A 24,377-nucleotide genomic window follows, 5' to 3' on the forward strand; every position below is an offset into this window, starting at 1 on the left:
CTCCCCCTCAGGGGGCAGCCCCGTTCCCCCTCGGGCGCGGGCTGAGGCCGGCACAAGAGGGCGGTTCGCGCGGGGGCAGCGGGGGCGGGAAGGCGGCCGCCGCACCTGCGGGGCCGTCCCGGTGCGCAGCGGAAGCGCGGCCGCCGCCGCATGAGGAGCCGAGCGCCGTGAGGGAGAACGGGCAGGACAGCGACCCACGCTGCGCAGCGGCCGCGCCACCGCCATCGCCTCAGCGCGGCGGGGCGGGGCCGAGCGCTGGCCCCGCCCCGCGCCGCGGTCCCGCCAATGAGCGGCGTCCACATGCCGCGGCGGCGAGCGCGGCCCGGGCGGCCCCCGAGTTACATTAGAGCGGCCGCCGCCGCTGCGCGCCCGGAGCGAGCGGAGGCAGCGGCGGGCGCGGGGGAGCCCCAACCGTGACGGCGACCAGCGGCCTGGGCCGGCCAGGGGGAGCATCGGGCCGCTAGAGAAGGGAGGGCGTGATTCCAACCCTTCGTGGGCAGCGGGGCGGCTGCGCCTTGTTCTTCCCCACCCCCCCGCGCCGTTATCGCCCTCCCGTTGCTGGAGGTGGCTCGGGGCCGCTGAAGGCGAGCGGAGAGGCCGCTCGGCCACCTGGACGCGGCCCGTCCCTGCAGGGACCCGCCGCGCCCCCGAGGCGACAGCGGCTCCGAGGGCCCGCGGCTCCCCCCGGCCGAAGCCCCTGGTCCCCGCCGGAGAGGCGGCTCGGCTCCCTCGGAGGCGTGTGGGGTGGGAGGGGGTGGGGGCTTTTTTTTTTTTTTTTCTTTTCGGCGGCTTTCCCTTTTTTCTCCAATTTTTTTTTTTTTCATTTTTTCCCTGCCCCTCCCGGCCTCCGCCGTGAGGAGTGAGGTGGGCTCGGGCTGCTCTGTCGCGGGAGAGGGTCTATGGTGGTAGCACGGGGGTGGTGAGGGCTGAGCAGGGGTCTCGCCGCCGCGCCCGCCGCCGCTGAGGAGGAGGAGAGGGAGGAGGAAGAGGCGAGGCACGGCACCATTTGCTGCTCCCTGCCCCGGCCATGGAGAACGCGCACACAAAGACTGTGGAGGAAGTTTTGGCTTATTTCGGCGTCAACGAGAGCACCGGGCTCAGCCTCGAGCAAGTCAAGAAGCTGAAGGAGAAATGGGGCTCCAACGGTAGGTGAGGCGGCCCCGCCGCCGGGATGCTGCCGCCGGCCTCGCCCTCTCCCCGCTCGGCTCCCTCTCCCACCCCTCTCTCCTCTCCCCCATCCTTCCCGGGGCCCTGTGCGAGGCCTAACGCGTGTGCACTGGCAAAGCCGGCATCTCTTCCAGGACCCGGAATAGGAGCGAGGGAGAGAAGATGGCTGACTTGAACTCCACCTCGTGGGTTTCTTTCAATCCCGAGCTCACAGGGCTGCTCTGGGGTGGAGGATGTCACCTCCGATCCCTTTCACCTTAACGGTGGGAAACCTCCTTCCATTCTGAATTGACGCCCCTTGGGGTTTAGTATTTTTATATTTTTTTTGTCCGTCTTGACCTTCATTTTTCTTCGCTTTTCAGTGCCTTTCTGCCCCTTATTTTATATTTTTCTCTCCAGTCGGGACATAGAATTCAGCCAATAAGGTTTTTTTGTTTTGTTTTGTTTTTTTAAATCCTTACTGCTTGGCCGTCCTAGTCCCTTCTGAACTCCCGTGCCGTTGTGTAAAATTGAAAATCTGTGAGAAGATTATACGCTGAAGGTGTTTTTTTTTAGCTTTAACGCTGCTTTTATGCCTCTTGGATTACTAAATCTTGTTGCGGGGAAATAAAGAGGAGAGCAGAAATAAGGAAATACCCTTAAAATGGAGGAAAGAATTTGAAAGGTTTTGAACCAAGTTTGATGGTTTGGGGTGTTTTTTCTAAGTGAATGTGGAGGAAAAGCTTTGTCAGAAAGCGTTTGAAAAGCCTTTTGAGCCTTTGACCCTTTGTGTGCAGCAACAGCACAAGCCCCACAGCTGGCTGGAGTGATGACTTGGCTGAATTATAACCCTTGGCACATTCCGGCGAACCTTTGTGTCTTAAAACGCAAAACTCTCGGGCCCATTCACGTACTGTGGTGAAAAGAGCCACCTTAATGTGGCTTTCAGTGTGTCTGTCAAATCCAGCCCAGCCGAGTGTGTAATTCAGGAACACTACCTGGCGGATGCCTTATAACGCTCTAACGTGTTTCTTCAATGATTTCTTTCCTCTGACATGCTTCCTGGAAAAACCTTCCACGGACAGAGTTGCCAGCTGAGGAAGGTGAGCATGTTTGTGAAATCTTCTCCTAATTCTTATTGATAATTCATCGTTTTTTATGAGGTACATGACTAAATGGCTTTGTTATGTATTGCAGGAAAAACCTTACTCGAGCTTGTGATTGAGCAATTTGAAGACTTACTAGTTAGAATTTTGTTACTGGCTGCTTGCATATCTTTTGTAAGTATGATTTATTCTTTTTAATTTCACAGGCTTCTGTATCTCAGAATGACATGTTCCAATGTATACAGAGAAAATTATTCTTTCTCAAAAGGCAGAATTATGAGATGCAAAGTAAATTGCTGTCTCTTAAATTTGTTCTTTGTGGTGGGGTTTCTGTAGGAAACAAAATTTCAGGAGAGTCTTTCATTGCATGAGTCATAAGCACGTAACTACACTAGACAGGTATGTTAAAAAGTGCTTTTCATTCAACCCAGTTTGGTTATTTGAGGTGGGATTTCCCAATGCTTTTGTTGGCTTTGAAAATTAACCTTGAGTAAGTAAGTGTTTAACTGGACATTCTTCTTGGCTTTGGGTTAATCGTTATCAGGCTCAATGTATAATCATTGGAAGACATTTTTGGATGCAATGCAGACTGTAAATAGAGCCTCTGTGGCGAATATTCCAGTTGCCTTCCCTTCCTGATAATAGCAAGGTGACAGTTGTTGCTTTTGACAGTGACAAGAATGATGACGGCTGTGATGGCACCATAGTTGACCAAATTTGGTAACTGACCTTTGGATAGTCAAGTCATTAAATGGACATCTTCCTTTGCATACAGGATTAAAGGACAAGAACATTTTAAACTTTTTTTTTAAAAAATGAGTCTTTCTGCATTATGCGTAATGGGCACGTGCTCGCTGGAAAACTGAGCCAAGGCTAAGTATAGGAAGAAGATGAAGTCTGTATGTCTTGGGGGAGCTGGGCAACAGAAACAGAAGTTTTCAGAATATTAAATTATTTAGGTAGGAGTAAAAGTTTACAGTAGACTTTGCCCTGAAGTTATAATTAACTACTTTAAAAAAAAAAAATAAATGCTGCAGCTCTTGGGGGCAGTGGAAATTGTGGTGACTCTTTAGCTGAGGGCAAACTAATTAGGATGGGCAGAGGAGAATGTGCTCTGAGGCAGTTGTGTTTGATGGGGGAAGGTTGCCCTGGTGTGGTGCTGCAGTTTGTGCTGTGCTGGTGACCCGCTCTCCCCACAGAGACCCTTCTCAAAGGGCTTTGGTTTTGGTCTGCAATACACCATTACCAGCTGAGCAATGACTGCTGACATCAGTCTTGACCATGGAGACAGATGTACTTTACTCACTGTTCTGTTTCCTGCAGAGGAAATCAGGCTGGTTATAGAAAATTGAATAAACGGTTATTCAAAAGCTTTTTTTCCCCCCTCCTCTTTGCCCTTTTCCGCTCCCAGAGGGTGAAAAGGGGATGTATTTTTGTTCCTGAAAAGTCAGCAGTGTTGCTGTCATCTCATGAGGCAAATGACACCATAGAAGTTTGATAACCTTTCGTGCCAAGGTGCATTAATTGTTTTTATTTTAAGCCAGTAAGTGAAAAATCAAATTCACCAAACTCTAAGCTTTCATTGGTGAATCTGAGTAAGTATGAGACCAGGCTGACAGAGGTCATAGAACATGCACTGCTGAATCCTCTTGGAAAACTTGATTAGTAGCTGAATTCAGTTGCTTTTTTCAGTATGGTTAATTTTCCTATCTAATTAAGAGGAGACTGTAGTCTGATGGAGTGTGGGATAGATCTGGGTTCTCTGCTTCTGTGCAGCTGACATGGTATATGACCTTGGGCTACTGCTCTGCTTTTCCTGTCTCCTATTTTAGTTATGGATTCACACTAAATTGATGTCAGTAGTAAAGATTTTCTCTGTTTAATGAAATGTAGAAAAATCCCTAGATGTATTATAATTTTGGTACTTCAAAAGCACTTTTCCTTTGCATTTGTTTCTGGCTTTTTCCTTGCTCAGAAGGTGATTCTCTATCTTTTTTAGGTTTTAACACTTCTTGATGAAAGCTTTTTTTTTTTTTTGAGACTTTTGCAGTAGCTGTAAGGAACTGTTGGGTCTGTTGATATAAAGATTGTATTACTGCAAAAATAGAAGTAATTACATCACTTAGATTCTGGTGTCCTTTACCAGCTGTACATTGTCAATTTAAGAAAATGTTGAAGATTCAGGTATGAGAGAGAGGATCTTAAAGTCACTGCTTTGTGTTGTGGGAGTTTTTATAGTGATGGTGTTGCAGTCATAAATCATATTAGTTTATTGCTATTAGAACTGGCTGCACAGAAGCAGCCATCTGTAACAGAGATCTGCATTAGGTTTTTGTGCAGAAACATCCCCTCTTCTCTCCAGTATAAACTCCTGTGTTCAGAGCTTTTGTGCCTCTGCTCCCACTCTGCCTGTCAGGGACGTGTCAGTGAAACAACTCAGAGCAGCAGCTGGGTCTGTGTCACCCCGGCTGATGGTTGGGGGCAGATGCTGCTGTCTGTGGGCTGTAGGTACCACGTCCCACATTCCAGGTGAGACCTGCTGTTACAGATGTGCTGGGTAGTGCAAGCCTTAAATCTGGCCTTTGAAGAGAAACAATATAAATAATTTCTGATGGTGAGTAAATGCATCTGTGAATAGACTTGTCTCGGTCTTCTGTTGAATCTGTGAAGCCTCTGCTGAAATCAGCCCGTGGAGTGTCTCAGCAGTTCGTGGCTTTTCATTCTTGATACTTGTGTACCATGTACTCAGATCTTCAGTATTTACTTAAAAGAACGGCTTTCTTTGCTGTATAAACGATTTTGACAGGTTGCAAGATGTTAGCTGCATCTGATGTGGGATAGTTCTGTGGTGTGGATGCTTTAGGCAGTGGTGTGTGCTGAGCTGTGCAATCTTAGCTTTGCATCATGCTGTGATTTCCTTCTGCAAGATACGACACAAGGCTATAAATTCTACCAAAACCTGAAGTATTTTACAGCATCCTAAGAGCATCCCCTCCCTTCAATTATTCCTTTGATTCCTGAGCTGACTTAGAAGTGAATGTTCTGGGAATAGTGGATATCTGTGTTCAGATTAAAACAATATATTGTTGAAACAATCCAGAGGTTTTTCAACCTGTAAATTAGAATGACTATAACCCAACTTGTGTTTAAAAGGTGAGCAAAGGTTCTGTGGAGGAAGTCTAAGATGTGTCAATAACAATGTTTCAAGCTTTGCCCTGAAATCACCCCAAAAGCTACCTGTTAAGGTCAGCAGCAGTGAGTATGTGACACAAGATAAGGGTTCCTGTGGAACATTACACTGATATGCTTTTAGCTAAACTTAGATTGCTCAGTAGCACAAGGATAGTGGTGATAAAAATGTGAGAAGTCATTGTGATTTCATTTTCTGTTGTAGAAATTAAACTGTGGGTGCTAGGTATCTTCCCCCCTCCCCTGCCTTATTGCTATAATAAAGACAAAAATACATTTATTTTCAGAAGTATGGAGTAACGTATCTGATGGGTGCTCACAATCTGCTAACCCAACAAAATTCTTAATTTTGTACTTACATGTGTGGTTAAGATATCTTGGTTTGTGTTTGGGTTTTTTTTCCCCCTCTCTCTCCTTGTGTAGCGAACAAAAATCTCTACTGAATAATGGAACTAATACTGGGAGGTTTTTCTTTAGCATTTTTGGCATTCAGCATAACTGACGTGGACCAAGTATCAGGACTCCTAAAATAGTTCACATCACCTTAATTTTAAGCTGTTCTGTATCGAAAAGATAAATCACTAAAAGAGGGTTTTCTGAGCAGTAGTTGATACTCTGTCCAAAATACACCAAAACTTTAATTCATGGTATCCTGTGAGAAGAAAGCTCTCTTGAAAGCAATCTGCACATCTTACATGTCCTGCTTTAATCAATCCAGGGCTTTTTGTTAGGGTGAGGTCTAACTCCCCCAGCTTGATCCTAAGTTTCCATTGTCAAAATGAAAACCAAACAGAAATCCCTGTGAGGTTGCTGACAGCGAAGTGTTTGCTTTCCCTCGGTTGGCGGTGAGTGGGCACAGCCTGCTGGGCAACGCAATCCTGCCTCCAAACTTCCACTCTTGAGTTCTGTTCTTGTTACCTAATGATACCTGAGGTGACTTGTCTCCATAACTTACCTGACAACACAGCGATACTTCACTCGAAGTGGAGAAAACTGTGAGGACACGTGTGTTGCTGTAGCTGTTTTCAGCAGTGGTCACCTCACTGCTGGCTGACTTTGGCATTGTACCTCTGCCCCTTTTCACAAATAACCCTGAAAACTAAGTGCTGTTTGCCTGTCATTGTGTATCTTTTGCCTTAGTGTCCTGCAGGTCCACCCCATTAGGCTTTGTTTAAAATAGGCTCTGCAAGCTCTGGCAGCCCTAAAGCAAATATGCTGAATGAAAGTTGTCCTTTAAGCTGCTTATGTTGGCTGTTGATATGGGACTCTTATGTCTTGCTATTTTTTCCCTTATGTTTTCAGACTTGAATTTCTCTTGAGCAATTATTCTATTTTTCCTACTCTTTCTTGAATACGTGATGACTTTACTTATTGACAGTATTGCCTGAACAGTGCATTGGAGATCAATGACCTGGAAATTAAGCTGTTCTACATGTGAGTCTTAAAGTGATTAGGGCTGAAATATGGTGGGGCCCTTCTGAGTAGAAGTTAAAAAAAAATAAGATCTGTCATTGTAGACCTCTCCAGGGTCTTAAAAAGTGTGCTAGTGGAAACTTTTTGACAAGGACTCAATGACTTGGACAAGAATTGTCTAATCTTTACCAGGCTTCAAAATATGGGTTGTTGTTACTAAAAACGCTGAGCTAAATACTTGTATTGCTTGTTCTGCTTCCTCTTTGTTTTTACTGTGGGTTGTTTTTTATTTTACTTCAGGCTACTATCAAATGATAAACCTGATCTGTTAAGCAGTGTGTGCTGTATATCACAAGTATCCTAAATGGAGTGTTCATATAGCTGTGATCTGCTGTAACAACACCAAGAACTCGCAATGTATTCGGTTATTTTGATGTCTCTATTTACTGAAACATTCTAGAACTAGAGGTTGGATTGTTCCACTGTTAGTAATTGTGTGGAAAATTTTGGGGGGAGAAATTTATGTTGCTGGCTTCCAGGATTAATTAGATACTTCATTTTAATCTTGTCACAGATCGATAATTTTGCCAGAAAAACAACCATCAGATTCTGTACCCTCAGGATCTCTAATTTGAGTTCATCTGCTCTTTTTTGAAATAATGGCTTATTGAAAGTAAAGATCCCTTGAAAACTTAATTTTGGCTCTCCTTGACATACTTGGATCTTGCTGTCCTTGTAGCTACTTTCCTTACCTCAGGAAGTTGTGGCCTTTCTCAGTGTTACTTTACAGCACACGTGATCTTCAATCAGGAAAGATTCTGGTTTAGCATCGTGTAAAGCAGATGTTTTATTCCAGTTAACCTTGTAGGTGCCTGCTCAGATGAGAACATCACAAAATAATTGAATTTACTTGCTTTATTGGAAGCAAAATAGGGGCTCTACAGAATTCCAATAAAGAAAGGGAGGGGAAAAATAGATACTAAGCAGCTTTTCTGATGTCAGAGTGTGACCTTGTAGACACTGAGAAGTCTGGAAGTGTACCATTAACTTCTCCTGTAGCTCAAATGGCAGAAGGTGTTAGAGGGGATTGGATATCCAGGGGTGTGGGAGAAGGTAAGAAACACCAAGATATGGAGAACATGAGAGATCCTCACTAAAGCCCTTCTCCAGAGGAATTCCACAGCTCCTCGAAACGTGTTGCCAGTTGGAATATCTCGGTCTCCTTCATCGCAGCCTGGATCTTACAAATTTACCCTTTTGTAATAAAAATTTGTTGTAGCATTGGATTTGCTTGACAGTCTGTTTTCTGCTGGAGGTTTTCATGCTGCTGCTCCTTCCTTTCCCCATCCTGGAGTGTGTCTCAGTTGAGCAATAGCTCGGAGCAGCATGTTGGGGGAATTATGGCGCTGCTTTAGTAACAGTTTGCTCTCTGCAGCCCTCGGTGATTCACTGTGCTGTTGCCTGACTACCAGCCCTAATTATCTCAACACGTTGTTCCTATTTACTGTCACTTTCCAGGCTTCCTGTTGCTCAACATGTTGATGAAAAAGCCCTTCCTCTCTGGTCATGTTGGCTTGACTCTTCCTCAGGAGCTGCAGAGCTCTGCAGAGGCCCCGACACAGTCAAGTCAAGTGAATGACAGAAGCCTAAAACTAGAGTGCACTTGTAAAGCAAATGAATGAAAATAGAATTTATATGGAGCCTTCTATGCAAGTCCTCAAGTTGATTCTCCTTTAAAAATTGAGTTTTATCAGCTACTCAGCTTAGAATTCAGCTTCAGTGAATTCACTTAGATGCTTCAGTAAGACACTACTTGTGTTTAAATAAGTAGATGCTTATTTTTCATATCTACTCAACAAAAACTTGTAAAACTGTATTAATTTTTTTGTCTAAGTTGCTAGTAAAGGGCAATTAAACTTGGCTAAAATTCAGATTCAGCCAAGGTTTGTGTTTTAAGTAGTCAAACTAATCTGTCTGCATTCTGTTTTAATATAGTAAGGGATTTTTTCTTTTTTCATGGTCATAACTGTTGTCACAACTTCTGCTTTCATTTCTGAAGCAACAGTAGCAATTGTTTCCCAAGTAAATAGTTTACTCCTTTAAAAGAAGAGTGGCCTTTAAAATGAACTTTGTACTACTTTAGTAGAGATTCTTTTTCTTTTCCATTGCATATTGCCAACTCGTTCATTAATTACAAAACTACAACTTGGTAGGTTGAAACTTCTAAGGTTGCTTAAGTCCAAGCAGTTGAATCTCTCAGACTGGAACTTTGCAGGGGTAAAGTTTGCAAGGTGTCTGTGTAAATCAGTAATTTAAATCATTGTGTTCTTCTTACAGGTCCTGGCCTGGTTTGAAGAAGGTGAAGAAACAATCACAGCATTTGTAGAGCCTTTTGTAATCTTGCTTATTTTAGTAGCCAATGCCATTGTGGGAGTGTGGCAGGTATGCAGAGATTTTTACAACATCAAATCACAAATGTTTTGGGGTTTTATGGTTTGAGAGGAAGCAGTGTACACTGTAGTGTTGGGTGCTTCATACAAAGCAAGTAGGATGTGTTGCTAACTTTAGATTCCTGAGAGTCAGCAAACCATAAAGCTTCTCGACACAAAGTGTTGACTTAAAGGTAAAATGAAAGCTTCAGAAGTGTTGCCAAAAAGGCAAAGTGCCCATCAGTGTGTTTGGCCACACACTGGTGAACACATGAACTAGACAGGCCAGAATGAAGGCCTGAATTCAGGAAACAAATCACATCTTGCAGAGCTAAGAACAATTGGATTGGCTTGTTTGGGGATTTTTCCCAACTAAGGAACAAAGGATGCACTTTTAATCTCATTTCTTGTCTGTTTTCTCTTGAGACAACTGCTGTGTTTTAGTACATTATTGATGCACTATTAATTCTCCCAGTTCAATTACTATGGTACCTATTAAGTGTACGTCCAAAGACTGCATGTCTGTCAAAAGGCAGAAGTTTCTTCTGAAAACATCTAAATACCATGAAATTTTTCCTACATTATCAACTGTGAGATGACTTAGATGGCTTTTTATAAATCATGCAGACAGTAATAACAGTAACTGTTCTTGAGTTGGCAATAACACTTCTTGAGGTGCCAAAGTAAAGTGGTTCATATCATTTTAGCTTAATAATTTGATCACTTCAGGCAAGGCATGCTTTATTAGAATTGTTTTTCTGCAGATCAAAAATACTCAAGGATTTTTAGGGTCATTCAAGTTATTTGTACAGTTGGTTGGTTTTGGGTTTTGGTGTGGTTTTTTTTTTTAAGGTATGGTGCTAATGTGATGTAATTACTGGCTATCTTAGTACATTAGATTTCATGCTTTAGAAAAAAAGGCAAACTTTCCAAAATAACAACAAAAATTAAGAGGAGAAGTCTTGTTAATGGTTAAAACATGTTAGAGAGAATGCTGCATGCTGGAAGAAGTGCTCTGCTTTGTGCTGGCCCAAGTGAGTTGGCTGAAGACTATTCCGCAAAAAATCAGTTTTTAGCAGTTCTCAGCTTGCTGCACAACTGCTGGAGCTGGTGGGGAGAGGTCGTGTTGATCCAGGGGTGACAGCATTGCCCCCTTAAGTGTCGTTTTATATTCAAGTCTTCATAAAGTAGTTGTGCAAGAGTTAATGTTTAACTTGAAACTCTGAGCTACAACTCTGCAGCTGCCGATTTTAAGTATGAAATGGAAGGTAAAGCTCTCTGTACAGCTTGGGGATTTACTTGTGTAGTTGTATGCCCTGTTGTAGGAAATAATCAATTTTTTCAGACAAGATAGTGTGCCAGGAATACCTCTCTATATATTTCTACATGCAGTGAACTTCATTGTGAAACAAGAGTTGCTGCACAGATTGAATGACTCATTCCCTTGTTTTAATGGGCATGGAAAATCAGTCACAGTGCATAGTCTCCACCCATAAATGTATGTGTTCCTACAGGTACTGGATGTGAGCAACTGAGTCATTGCACTCAACCTTTCCTCTCACGTGCACTTTCCCCAGAGAGCCATCTGGGAGTGCTTCAGTGCCTGGCAGGATGGTCTGACTGCCACAACTCCAGGCAAACTGGGAGCAAAGAGATTGAGTGTAGCACACTGAGCTGGCTGAACCAGCTGAATCATAGAGTCCTTGAAGCTGGAAAAGATCTTTTGTGTCATCAAATCCAACCGTTTAGCCCAGTGCTGCCAAGGTCACCACTAAACCGTGTCCCCAGGGGCCACATGTATATCTTTTGAATACCTGCAGATATGGTGACTCAGCCCCTTCCCTGAGCAGCCTTTTCTGATGCTTGACAACCTGTTTGGCGAAGAAATTGTTCCCGGTAGCCAATCTAAACCTCCCCTGGTGCAATTTGAGGATGTTTCCTCTTGTCCTGTCATTTGTTCTAGGGAGGGACAAGGTCTCCCTGAGCCTCCTTTTCTCCAGGCTGAGCCCCCTCAGCTGCTCCTGGTCTCCAGACCATTTCCCGGTTCCATTCCCTTCTCTGGACATGCTCCAGCCCATCAATGTCTTTATTCTTGTGAGGGGCCCAAAACTGACCCCAGGATTGGGGGTGTCTCAGCAGTGCCCAGCACAGGGGGATGGTCCCTGCCTTGGTCCTGCTGGCCACACTATTACAGGCCAGGATGCCCTTGGCCTTCTTGGCCACCTGGGTCATGTTGAGTTTGTTTTTATTTCTCTTTTTTGAAGGAAGACTTGTGTTGAAGTAACCTTCCATTTGTGGGACTTCATTTTGCACTTTAAGGTTTTGTCTAATGTCGGCTCCTAATTCATTGACAGAAAAGCAATATCAGCATTATTGTGTTGAGGAGCAGAATTAATTTACCTGGTGGAATATGAGGCTGGTATTAATTACAGCTTTATGGGTCTGTGCTGATATCTGCACTGCCTGACCCCAAGCTGTGCCATGTAAATTCTAGTTCCTCAAGGTAGTTTTGTTAATGCTCATTTTCAGCTGCCTTGTTACGTGGAAGTACCAAGTCCTTCAACCCTTGAATTTCTGATGGTTTTGTTTCTGCTTTGACATGCAGGAGGAATTTTTTATTATCTGGAAAAGCTGATGTATATTTGAAGGGCAGACTGTGTAAAAACTATGTGCACTCTACCATTATCTATAATTATCAGGGCTAAATGACATTTGGACTTGTCAATAGGGAAATGGAAAATAAGTTCCTTCTCCAAGAGCTGGAGAAGGAGCACTGATAAGCTGCTGGTTCTTATGTTCTCCTTTATCCAGGTAACATCACAATATTGATCCCAATCTCTGGTAGTGCTTAGTGGAGAACTGCAGTTGAGACAGGAAATAAAAAAAGTTAGTGGAAATAAAAAAGGTTGTCATATGTAGGGATTCGTCCGAGTTTGTAAATTAAGAGATTCTGGGGAAGTTTCTAGTCCGTCTGCTTTAATTTCACTTCAGAGTCACTTGATTTGCTGAAATAAAGTTGATTTTATGTTGTTTGAGGTTTGTCTTAACTTGATCCTTGATTTCTGCCAGTTAAGTGAAGTTCAGTAGTGCTTGTCTACTCCAGTCTGAGTCTAAGCTGCTCCAGCTGGTAAGGAACAGCCAAGACTTCTATCCTTGAGTCTTAATTCTGTTTGGGGTTTTTTATGTCAAAAAGCTTGGTACATGTGGATGTAACATAGAACTCTTTGTGTGGCCTCCCTGCAACAACACAGTGGATATTTTTGATGGAAAATGCTGCAGGGTTTAAATAAACAATTTCTAGGTTCTAAATGCCCACAAACACCTGAATTAGGCTGTAAAGATTTCCAGTCAGCAACCTCACAAGAGGAGAGGTCACAAAATGTTGTGTATGAAAGAATGTGGCTGAGCTGAGTTGGTAGTATTCATATGATAATGCTTTTGAAAAATCAGATCTGACCTACTTATTTTTCCTTGAGGGCTTTTGAAATGACACATTTTTGCTGTCTTTTAGGAAAGAAATGCTGAAAATGCTATTGAAGCTCTTAAAGAGTATGAACCAGAAATGGGCAAAGTGTATCGACAAGACCGAAAAAGTGTACAGAGGATTAAAGCCAGAGACATTGTCCCAGGGGATATTGTGGAAGTGGCAGGTAAGACCCATTTATGTAGCACATACATGTGTCAGAATATGAATGTAAAATTCTTGTGGGGGCTTTGTCTTAATGATTTGAGGCCCTGGGGGGAGTTTTCAGAGGCTCCTAGGTATATACTTCACTTGTGAACAGTCTTGTTTCGGTTTGTCTGTAATTACCTTAAATGTGCATTTGCACTGAGGGGGTTGTTTTTCAAATTGCCATTTAGTTTAATTGGTAGGTCTAAAAGCAAAGCATCTTAATTAGAGTGGTGGTTTTAACACTTGTCACAACTTTAAAATGTTGTTTTCTAATGTCTGGTTTCAGTGTGTCCTACAGTTCGTCTGGTTTTCTATCACAGAATACCTTCTTCATTGCTTTTACATGTGTTTCCTTGGGTTTGGGAGTGCTGAGATTTTTTTTTTTTGGTCATGTTCTGAGTTTTCATCTGAATTGTGTTTTCCCAACTCTTACACTTGCAGTAGCAGAGCCTTTGAACTTCTCTTCACAAATGTCTTCTGTCCTCTCAGCTGGTGTGACTGGCATGTGACATTGCTGTTTTCTCATCTTTCTTCATTCTTTATTGCTTCTTTTGCCTGTTGCTGTGTAGGAGATCTCAAACAGATAAACCATTTAGAGTAGAGCTTCCTATTTCTCCTGTGTAAGCATTTGAAGGGACAATCTTAAGACTGGACTTTTGCCTTGAGCTTTCTAATATCCTAGATTTGCTCTAGAAGGTGTACCTTTTATTTGGAAGGAGTGCAAAAATATAAGTGTCATACACTTTTAGCTAAAACTCCTCCGTCATTTTGGTGATAATGCCATAGCAATAATTCTTTCTCTAGACTGGGCTTATTGATGGCTTAAGTGTTTCCTATTCCTTCCCAGCTAAATGTAGGTGGTTCTTGCTAAGTGTCAGGAGTGATTGCACCCTCATATTTTGTAGGTCATTATCAACTGTTAACTGAGTGATTGTTCCTTTGGGAACAGTTCAGGGTGTACATCAGACGTGCTTTTCACAAGTGTCACTTTGATTTTAGAGGTGGTAGCTGTCTCAAGAGGAGATAAATATATACCCTTAAACTTGCCTATCCTCCTGTTTTAATTAGCAGGCAGGGAGAGTGTGCACTCAAAATGAAGTTGGTGTTGGCTGCCAGCCCAGCTTTCATTCCTTGAGAAACTTTAGCACTCGCTGAGCCCTGTCTCGAGCCTCCGTTTTGTGCACAGGATGATTCAGCTCCAAGTACAAATCCAAAGTGCTGATAGCGGAAATTAGGGGGGAATTGTGATACCTTGTCACTCGCTGTGCTCTTTGACTCACTGTTCCTGCTCTGCACAGTCAAAGCTGTGAGCTCTGCAAGGAGCTTTGGTTTCAGGCTGACGTTTGCCGTGTCCTTTGGAGGCAAACAGAGCTGTATAAATTACAGATTCTGCAGGAGATGTCTACTCCAAATCCTTATCCTGTTTCTAAATGTCACTGATGAAAGGGAGTTTTGGAAGGAGTCAATGTCATAGGAATACATTTGGAGGTTTTGGTATTTTAAAGAACTATTGGTAGAATTGCAAGTTGATAACTGTGCGTTTTGCACTGGTTTGGGGGATCTCACTGAGATTAAATGCTGGATTTTGCTGCTCTGCCAGGTGTCAAGAGCACAGAACACTCTCTCCTTGATTCTTTGCTATTTCAGAAGAGGTACAGATTGCATTTTCATCTTACAAATTTAGCTTTGCCTTTGTTCTGTATGTGAACACCTGGGGGATGTGTGGGCTTTTACTTACCTGCTCTATATTGTCAGTATCTATAAAATCAATTACTGTCTATAAAAGGGCTGTGTCTGAAGGAGGGAATGATTTGGGAATAACCCCTGACTAGAATACCTATAGCACCAGGCTGAATTTAACAAACACAGTATCCTTTTTTCATAGGGTTACTATTGCATTATTTTAAAATCTGCTTGTAAAACAATGTCTGATAGTCCAACATGTGTAGATCTAATTTATTTTTTCTTAAAGAAAGGACAGGTTCATGTAGAGAAACAAAAATTATCCAAGCTTTGACTGTCCTTTAAGATGGGTGGTCTGGCTTGTTGATGGACTTAAGAATCTTTTGTGGGTAAAATACTCACTTTAACTGATGCATCAAACAATCCCAAGCTGGTCTTAAGTACTCACGATATTTTTCTTATAATGGCAAATACACTTAAATTACCTTCACTTGAAGCTGCAGTTGATTGTAAGTCATGTGGATGTTTAATAGAGAAATAAGTGCTTCAGTGTGATACAGACTGTGATACTGAAATAATAAATTCTGGTAGCTGGACAATGAGGAAACTTTAATTGTAATCAAACTCGGAAAAGCTCCTGAGCAAGTAGAGAAGAGCAACAGATGGTGTAGCAATGTTGGTGTCAGGACCTGGAGGTGAGGGAGACTCTGTGCAGGCCTGTGCCTCAAGAGCAGGAGGACTCTGATGGCCTTTGACACGGTGTTTGCAAAAAGATGACCATGTAGGGAAGTGACAGAGCACTCCATGCTGGGATACATATCTGGCTATGGAATTCTAGGCAAAGTGCCAATGACATTTGTGTGTCCAGGCAAATATCTTTCAACCAAGTGGCATAAACAGCCAGGTGATAGCTTTCTCACCTGTGCTGATAACTAATTTTGAACAAATTTATTCAGGTCTTCCACTACAGTATAGTTGTATTTAATGCTATAACAGCTTTGGTAATTTGAAATAGCTGTGGATGGGTCTGACACAGAGATGATTCTGTTACAGGAATTGTTAGATTGATGTTGCAGTTTGGGGGATGTGGGGGAATATATTTCCCGTTTTACATTGCAGGAGTTCCCTGAGAATAAGTAGCATTGAACCATTTCTGAAACTACTTGGTATTTTCAGCAGTTTTGAACCCATTAAAGATAACCTGTGTTGGTTAGTGTAACCCAAAGACAGTGCTGGTTTATATTATCAGTTTTTATTCTGGCTCCTGAGGCTGTTTGTAGGGTTTGACTGTGTTCATTATATAGACTATCCATCTGCCTCATGGCCTTCTGAATTAAAGCTTCTGGAACAGATGCTGGTTTATTTGACTTGAAGTAATAGGGGGAAACTGCAGGTTTGCATTGACACCTTGCAGTAAATATGGAGTAACCTGAATTAAACTGTCCCTCGGGTGATAAATAACCTTCTGCCTGAGGTGTCTCTTGGGATCAGTGTAATAGGGCAGAGCGCTGGATGAGCAATTACCCTTCCTTGTGCCTGGTAGCCAACAAATTCCACTTTCTGCAGGTGTAGCAGACACTGTAGTTTGTTTGCTTAGAGGCTGTGCAGACATGAATTTCTTAAGTACCCGTTGTTAGGAAGACTTTCTTCCACATCTACCTAAGCAGAGGTGGTGGAAGAGACCCTGTACAATGAACAGGAACTCTCTGGGATGCAGTTGGGGTCACAGGTTTGGGACGTGGGCCTTAAATTTGCTCGCAGAGCTGTGGTGGGCGCAGCTCTCAGAGCTGTAGTGGGTGAGGGTTTCTGAGCTACACAGTTTGTTTCTCAGAATTGATGAGCTGAAAACCATCCAGATGCTGTCCTCACATGGCTCTCCAGTTTGCCTGTCTTCAACTGGATTATCATGCTGCTATAAAAGCTGGACTTAATTGGAGGGTGCACTCTAAAATTGTAACCAGGGCTATCTTAACAGATTAGATATACTTTGGTTTAGTTGAGTTTTTGTTTGCTGGGTTAAAGTAACATTTCAAAGAGAAACTTAAACCAGCATGGCCTTAGTTCTTAGAAGTTTTTTATGAAGTTCAGCCAGGCAAATTGGCTTAAATCAGTTATTTATTTTTTTTATAGAAGCACATTTGGGAACAGAAGTGAGCTTTGTTCACTTCTGTTGCATTTTCCTGTTTAAAAGTTTCTGGTTTAGATACAGTGTATCTGCATTTCTATAATTTAATAAATGAAAGTTCATTGGTTGCAGTCAGTAAGTGACCAAAGCCCAGTCACAATAGTTCCTCTTTTCCCTGAATTGGGAAGAGGAATTGAATGATTTCTTGTCATCTGTTACTGTATCTATAAGTACTCAGCAGCTTAAAAATATACACAGAATTCCCAGAAGCTGTTGCTTATTAAATTAGTGTATATTCCCCAAGACTTAGTTTTATACCTGGCATAGAGTAGGCAAGAATTACTTTCTGAGGCTTTTTATTCCAATTGCAGAGCACTTTAAGACTCTTGGTAAAGCACTTGGGTGCTTTATAATGAAAGATAAATTTTGGGGTGAAGAAGATCAGGAAGGAAGATGTTTGAGGTGAATTATGTCAAACTCCCAGGATTATGAAGAGCTGTAGGTTCTCCCTGGTAATACAGGCAGCAAACACTGATGTTGCAGATCTTCCTCCAAAACATCTGGGTCCTTGTGCCTGTGTTACTCTTCCAATAACTAGAATTGATTTTCAGACTCTGTGCTAGAGATGCAGGTTTACTTTTTCTGGGAAATTATTGAGATTGGAAAAAATAATGGAAAGGATGGAGTTAGGCTGAAGTCCAGAACAGAGACCTGCTGGAGGCTGTTCTACAGCAAACTGCTGACACCTTCTCTTGATGGGGAAACAAATGGGCTGCAGAAGTTGTGGGTGTTTCCTTACCTTGTCAGGTTTGGGTTTAAAGCACATATTTTGCTTTTTTTCCACGAAGTACTGCTTTTGAACCAGAAGAGATAGAAAAGTACATCAGTGGTTAATAAATACAGGTACAAGTAGGGCATAAATCTCTGTGCTTCAGTGAACATTTTGGCCAACACATCAGAGGCACCTCTGAGATAACCAGGCACAGTCCAAACTCCATTCCAGGCTTGACTGGAGTCTGGAGTTATGTGAGGTTCAACTCAGGGCACAGCCTAAACTTGTGTCACTTTTAACACACATTTGAAATCTTACAAAACACACTTCCCATTTTTTTTCCCCCAATTCTTGTAGCATTTTCCTCCAGAGGTGCCAAACTTTTAAAATAAAAATAGTGAAACTCATTCTGGTTTAGTTGTTTGAATTGAGAATGTATCTGATATTCTGTGCTCTGATAGAATCGACACCGAGTGGGGTTTTATTATAAGCACAGATCATACTGAACAAAATGCTTGGGCATCAAGATAATGCTCTGTTAATACCATTTCACCCTGGCAAAGCAAGCCTTTTTTATTTTTTAAGGCTAAAGTAAACTTGCACTTCCAGAATTCTTCCTCTGTGTTCTTGTGTTACCTAAATGCAGCGTAACTTGGAAACTTTGGTGTGAAGATGTGCTTGTTCTCTACCTGATCTGGCAGAAGTTGAGGCTTAACTTACAGTCCATTCTTTTTGCTGCTAGATGCTTTATAGGCTGATCACAAGAGTTTTCAATCTAGAGCACAGTGATATAAATAGGTCCGCTAATTAAAAGCTAAAACTAGACAAATTCAGATCAGAAATAACTGCAGACTTAGAAGCACAGTCCCTGTCCATGGGCACATCTTATCTAATGTTCTGGTGCCCTCTTCAGAGAGAATGACACGAGCGTGTTTTTACAGAATGAGAAGGAATAAAATAGGAATAATTCAAGTCTTATGTAGTGTTTAATTCACTTTCCGTTTTTTTTTTCTGAAAAATGGTTGCAACATGAAAATATTTTGATCCCAGAAAGCAAAGCTTTTCCTGTCCTTTTGGTTTTCATTGATACTAATGCAATATCCGTGTGGTTTGAAATTTTTTAACGTCTATCTTTTAACAGTTCTTAGCTGAGGATACTCACACCCTGCATACACTGTACAGAAAACTCCATGGATATTTTACTTTCTGTCCAGAATGCAGGAGGTTTATGATAGAGGCTGTTTCATGCAAAGAATGAATGTATTTAAATTTAGTGTTCTGTCTCCTTGTCTGTAAAAGCAAACGCTGTTTTACTGGTGTGGTTACAACTGATGGACTGTTGCTGTTCTAATCTCTGTCTTGTTCAAAAAATAAATCTTACTGGTTTGGAGAGAAAACTCAGACTTAAACTGTCTTGTAATAACTCTTCTAATTTTGACATATTGACACTCTTGGCCTTGTATGAAAATGTAGTTGGACTCAATTATCTTCCTGTTTTATAGAGCTTCTGATTTTTGGGAGCATTTTATTATACCCTGCTCAGGAAGTGTTAAATACTTCAAACCTGTTACTACGGAAGAAAAATTAAGTTTCTGGTGGTCTGAGGAAATCAGGCACAATGGGAAGACAAGATTGTCTGTGCAGGGGGGAAAGGAGCTGAGCTGTGCTAAGGAAGTTATTAGTTTTAATATAAAAAATATGTATAGTTTAATATAAAAAATATATTGTTTTTAATATAAAAAGTAATTGTGCTGGAGCAGCTCTACCTCTAAATATTGATCATGTGTCAATTGATCACAATCTTGATCATGTGTCAATTTTAACTGTTAAAATCCCCCAGCAATTCCCAATCCAATACTGGCTCAGAACTCAGGAAATACTCAGTTCTGTAGCATCCCAGGTGTGTTATTTTAGTTTATTTAATGAGTAAATGTGCTATTTACTCATTTCAATCCTTTAGCTTAAGCTGACTCCCATACTTCATGTAGGAAGTTTCGGTTGCTTCGGTTTGTTAGTAAATACCCACACAATGGTGTGTCCTCTAATTTAGGGATAAGGAGCTTATTTTGGGGCAAGAGAGGAGACTGAAATAACTGACTCTGAAAGTAAGACACTAAAATTCTCATTAGAAAAAGTGGTTTAAATGGCTGTACCCATAATAATATGTCATGTTAGAAAATTGCTAACAGTTAATGTTTTTTGTCAAAAGAATTCATAAATACTTAGTCTTTTCTCCTTTTGATGGTAAAACCCCATGTATTTTGAATCAGATGTTTTGATAGCAGTGGGGCAGGTTGTGTGGGCTGATTTCCATAGTATTTCTACCCTGACCTGATAAAATGAGAACATCCTAATAAAGCAGGAGAAAAACCATAGTGTCTTAAAAATCAAAATACACGAATGTGTCAACAATGAACCTCAGTATATTAAGACACTTTTTTTTTTTTTTTTGGTTCTTCCCATTTGGTACTTTATGGAAGTTGGTTTGGGGATGTTTTTGGTTTCAGGAACTGTTTGTGTTCCCAAATTGTTCAACTATAGAATAGTTTGGAGCTGTACTGATAATCTTTATTGCAAAAGTCCAATTCCCACTCCCAACCTGCTGATAACAGAATCCAGGCTGACACTGGCTGTGGTTAATGATAAACATCAATAAGAAAGTGTGAGGTACATATTGTGTATGAAGAGCCATTCTGAATTCTACAGGAAAAATTCCTTTCATTTGCAGTGAATACAGAGAGGGACCTTTTGCAAACACTTGGTACTTGTTTTGCTAAGAAGAGGAATTGTTCTTGTGACACACTAACATAAAAAAGAAACAAAACTCTTCCCTCTTTATGGTGTACCTGCCTGTAAATCCCCTCTGAGCAAGTGTCCAGCTGTGGGAGGGATCAGAGTTAATAGGGCTGATATCAGTGTTCAAAGTACACATTTAAATTAGTAGTTTTATTTTGAGGCCTGTTCTGTACCGTAGTGGCTTTTGGGGGTAAAGTTAATGCTGCTTCCTGAACTTACTCTCACAAGCAGTTTTGATTAGAAGATGTAGAATATACATTTCAAGAGTCTGTATTGAGATATAGTCTCAATGATTTGAGACTTGAAAGATGAGCACGGTCCTGTTGTAGTCCAAAGTTCTTTGTTAGTAGCTAAAAATATAACAGGGACTGAAATCCACACAGCTTTAATAGTTATTTTCCTTCCAGCTTCATTGTTCATAAAATGTGCCCCATCACTTCTGCCCATCGTCCTGGGCTGCTCAAACCACAGACCGGTCTCACCTGCAACATTAATATTGTATGTTGGCTGTAGAGAACTCCCAGGGAGTGTCTCAAACCACATTCTGACAGAATTCTGAAATTAAATATTTACTTTTATTGCTATGCTGGAAACTGGTGAAGTGTTAAAGGGTTGTCAGTGCTCAGATGAAACGCTGGGGTGATGAGTTGATGGTTTCACTGCAGGACTTGGTCACTGCCAGGTATTAAATTGGAACTAACACTGTTCAGTATATTCTATATTTGAAGTTGGCTTGGAGACTTGAATTATTTCCTCTTTCAAGGCAACTTTGCAGGTTGAATGGGGCAATCTGTGCCCTGGGTTGTCCTTTAAAGGCTCCCTTCTTGAGGAGCTTCAGTTACTCTGCAGACACTCGTTCCATGCCGAGCTCTGTTGGTAAGAAGGGTTGTACTGCACATCAAATCAAATGTTTATGTGAATGACTGTTCATATAGAGGGAACTTCACCTGTAGCAGTGTAAGATGAGGTGTGGGGAGCTTTGAACTTGAGAAGAAAAGCTGGAGTATAATCAGTGGGAATCTTGGCTGATAACGTTGGTTGGGTGGCTGAAGAACCCAGCATTTTCAGATATTAAATTATCCTTATTTTCAGTGAAGGAATGTTTAAAACAATTAACATAAACTTTTTAAATTCATATCACAACTAAATACCACTCCAATTTCTATCAAGGAGTGGGAATTGTAAGTTGTCTGCTTCAGTATAGACTCATGCACAATTAAATAAAATAGATATTTCTCTTTTTTACCCCCTTACAGGGACCAGGTTGTTTTGAAACAGATTCCTTTGTTGTGTGCTGAGGCTCAGTATTAAAATTCTAAAATTCTGTGCATGAATAAAAAGATTCTGTGGGTAAAGCTGTAATGATTCAAACCAAAACCTCCTTTCACCCTTGCGAACAGCAGTCAATGTTCTATTTAGAAGGGTGTTTTCATCAGTAGTTACATATTTGACTACACTATACTTTAGAACATATATGTGGGTAGTTTTGAAAGCAGCTTATTTGATTTCTTCAGAGCTGTTGTGGAAATCAACTGACTATTTAGGATTAAAAACTTTGAAAATAAGAGATGACAATATTTCTGCAACTGATTATTTTAGATGTCAGAATGTGGATTATATCCATTTATTGTATCAGCTCAGTACTGAGCAGCACAAATACATATTCACCTTCTAAGTTCTTGTTGTCTTCCAAGCCTTGGGTAATACTTCTGGGTTTTGTGGACTGAAATGTGATTAAATTTTAAAAAGACCCCCCAAACCAACAGCAAAGCACCAATTTCTTTCCTGTTTTAAAGTACATGGGTAAAAAAGCCTTCTACTCGTGGATGAGATGTGCACTAGACTGCTCACTAAAAATTTCCTGTGGTTCCTATCAATCATGGGATGATTTCCTATTTATATTCAGTTTCAGTTGTGCTCATGAAAGTATATTCCAGATAATAAATGACTTATTGTCATAGCTGTTATTTTGCAAAGAGCTGCTTAAAATAGCTCTGTGTTTGACCCTGATGTGCAGCTTTCCTACCTATTGGAAATGCCTTGAATATTTTACTACAGCCTTCTCAGACAGAGGTGGGGAGCGAATAATGTGTCTTATCTTAAATTGTTGAGATAAACTTTGAAAGCTGCACTATCATAATGAATGTGACACTTCAGTTCTGGTGCTTCAGGCAATTGATAATGACAGCAGCACTTTTCAGCATCATGCTGATGCTTAAATATCAATAATTATTAGAGGGTTTTCTCCAAGTACTTTAGAAATTGGGAATATTATGTTTGAGTTCGAACAACTTAGAGCAGCTCAGAAATAGGTTTGAAAATCACTTGTAAACTTTGCTGTGTTCTGTCCAGTTCCTTGGATGCTTGAAGATGAGGGTTTTAACAGCACTGTTTTGTGCTATGGAGTGATCAGGTCTTTCCCAGTGTTGTGGTGGAGGAGTTGGCTGCAGATTTCCAGCTCTTTGGAAATGTTGGTGCAGATGGACAGCGTTTCACCTCCTGGCCTGGTGGGCAGGGATGACTGAAATGCAGCTGCTCCTGTGTGTGCACAGAACCCTCCTCAGCCTCCAGGAGAGCACTTGAAATAGTTTTGCCTTTTTTGGCCTAAGTCACCGTTTGTCTCAGGCTATTTTCTCTTGCTGCTCAAGGGCATTGTGGCTTAAATTAGTGTTCACATGGTATAATGATGCAAAAAGGGAATTTGTGGCTGTTTTTATTGTCTCTTTGTATACACATGCTTACAAAAACACATGGCAAAGTCTACAAGCAAAACTACACAATCTTTTGCTGATTTTAGTGGTTGGAGTTTCTCTGAATTTGCAGAAAGTCACATGGTGCAGGTTTTCCTAATGTTTGTAGTCACACTTAACTCTCCTCTTCAGTGTTTTATTCCACAGTTTCCCACTCCAGGCTGTGAGTGGTTGGATGATCCAAGGCTGTGACACCACTGTTGAGTATTTCATGGTATTATTTGTTAATGTGCATTATTGCTGCTGGTTGCATAAGCAGTTCCTGCAGGAATTGCAGCTTATTTTAATTTTCCTGCAGGGACACACACTCCATCTACTCAGGTCAGCTGTCTTTAGCTAGTTATTCTCCCTTCTTTGTTTCTTTGCATTATTTTATAGTATAGCTGACACTTGAGTGCTGAATTACATCAGGAGTGTTCAGTCGTGTGTTCAGTGGAATATTGACATGCAGAATGTAGAACCCCTCCAGATGAGTCAGAAATGAGCCTCATTAATATGCTTTACCAAGGGAATTTGCTGCAGCCATTAATTTGCAGCAGGCACAAAATGGTGGAGCTTTAGTTCTTTTCTCAAAAATTCCAAAAAATTAGGAAAAGCTGGATAAGAGGAAGTAGGAAGGTAGAAGAATTAATTGTGGGATGATGGAGATGCCAGAGCTCAGCTGGCAACTGGATTCATTACTCTGCCATTTTTAGGAGCTGTTAAATTTCAACATCTACCTTGGTGTCTCAAACACTTGTTAGTGGATGTTTTTTAGTTTGTTTGTGGGTTGTTTGTTTAATTTTTTTCTTCCAATGTTTTCTTCTGTAAGGTATAAATATATATGGTGAGATAAACATGAGAGTTGAGTGAAAATTGTAACTGGGATGTGGATTGTGGTGTGTTTAATAGAGCAACATTAGTGGAAAATAAAGCTACTGTGTGATCTGAAATGAACTCCCAACTCTGAAACATCTGGCAGAATTGAAAGTATAACATTACAAGAGCATATTTGCAGAAGCACGTTATTCTCACAATTGGTGCCAAAGAAAAGGAAAATACAACTTCTTTTAGTTTTCTAAATAAATAAATGTGGAGAATTTGATCTTTGGAGAGCAGAGGACTCACTTTAGGCATAGAGAAAACAACCAGAAGACTCTCCAGGACCAGTTGTTCTGAAAAAGGGAACTTGATTCACCTTGGCTACGGGTTTTGATTGTTTATAAATACGTGTTCTGAAATGGATATCTTGCTCTTGAGAATGTTTTCCCTTTGCTTTCAAAGGGCCATGTGATTAGAAAAACAGTCCCAGTGAT

The 24,377-nt window shown here is 41.3% G+C and overlaps 1 protein-coding gene across 3 annotated transcripts in view; it reads left to right on the forward strand.

Moving 5' to 3' along the window:
- The first annotated feature begins 374 nt into the window (after positions 1 to 374).
- Positions 375 to 24,377, forward strand: part of ATP2A2 (ATPase sarcoplasmic/endoplasmic reticulum Ca2+ transporting 2) — a 45,655-nt gene continuing 21,652 nt past the window's right edge. For all 3 annotated transcript variants that reach the window (XR_003535189.1, XM_027689473.1, XM_027689474.1), the window contains exons 1-5: positions 375 to 1,145; positions 2,232 to 2,249; positions 2,344 to 2,426; positions 9,192 to 9,296; positions 12,795 to 12,933. Coding sequence is in view for 2 of the 3 variants with exons in the window: in XM_027689473.1 (XP_027545274.1) it covers positions 1,028 to 1,145; positions 2,232 to 2,249; positions 2,344 to 2,426; positions 9,192 to 9,296; positions 12,795 to 12,933 (463 nt within the window). In the remaining variant the exon portion in view is untranslated. The remainder of the gene's footprint in view (positions 1,146 to 2,231; positions 2,250 to 2,343; positions 2,427 to 9,191; positions 9,297 to 12,794; positions 12,934 to 24,377) is intronic.

Source organism: Neopelma chrysocephalum, unplaced genomic scaffold (assembly GCF_003984885.1).
Source record: "Neopelma chrysocephalum unplaced genomic scaffold, ASM398488v2 Primary Assembly neopelma1_77, whole genome shotgun sequence".
Taxonomy (NCBI): Eukaryota; Metazoa; Chordata; class Aves; order Passeriformes; family Pipridae; genus Neopelma; species Neopelma chrysocephalum.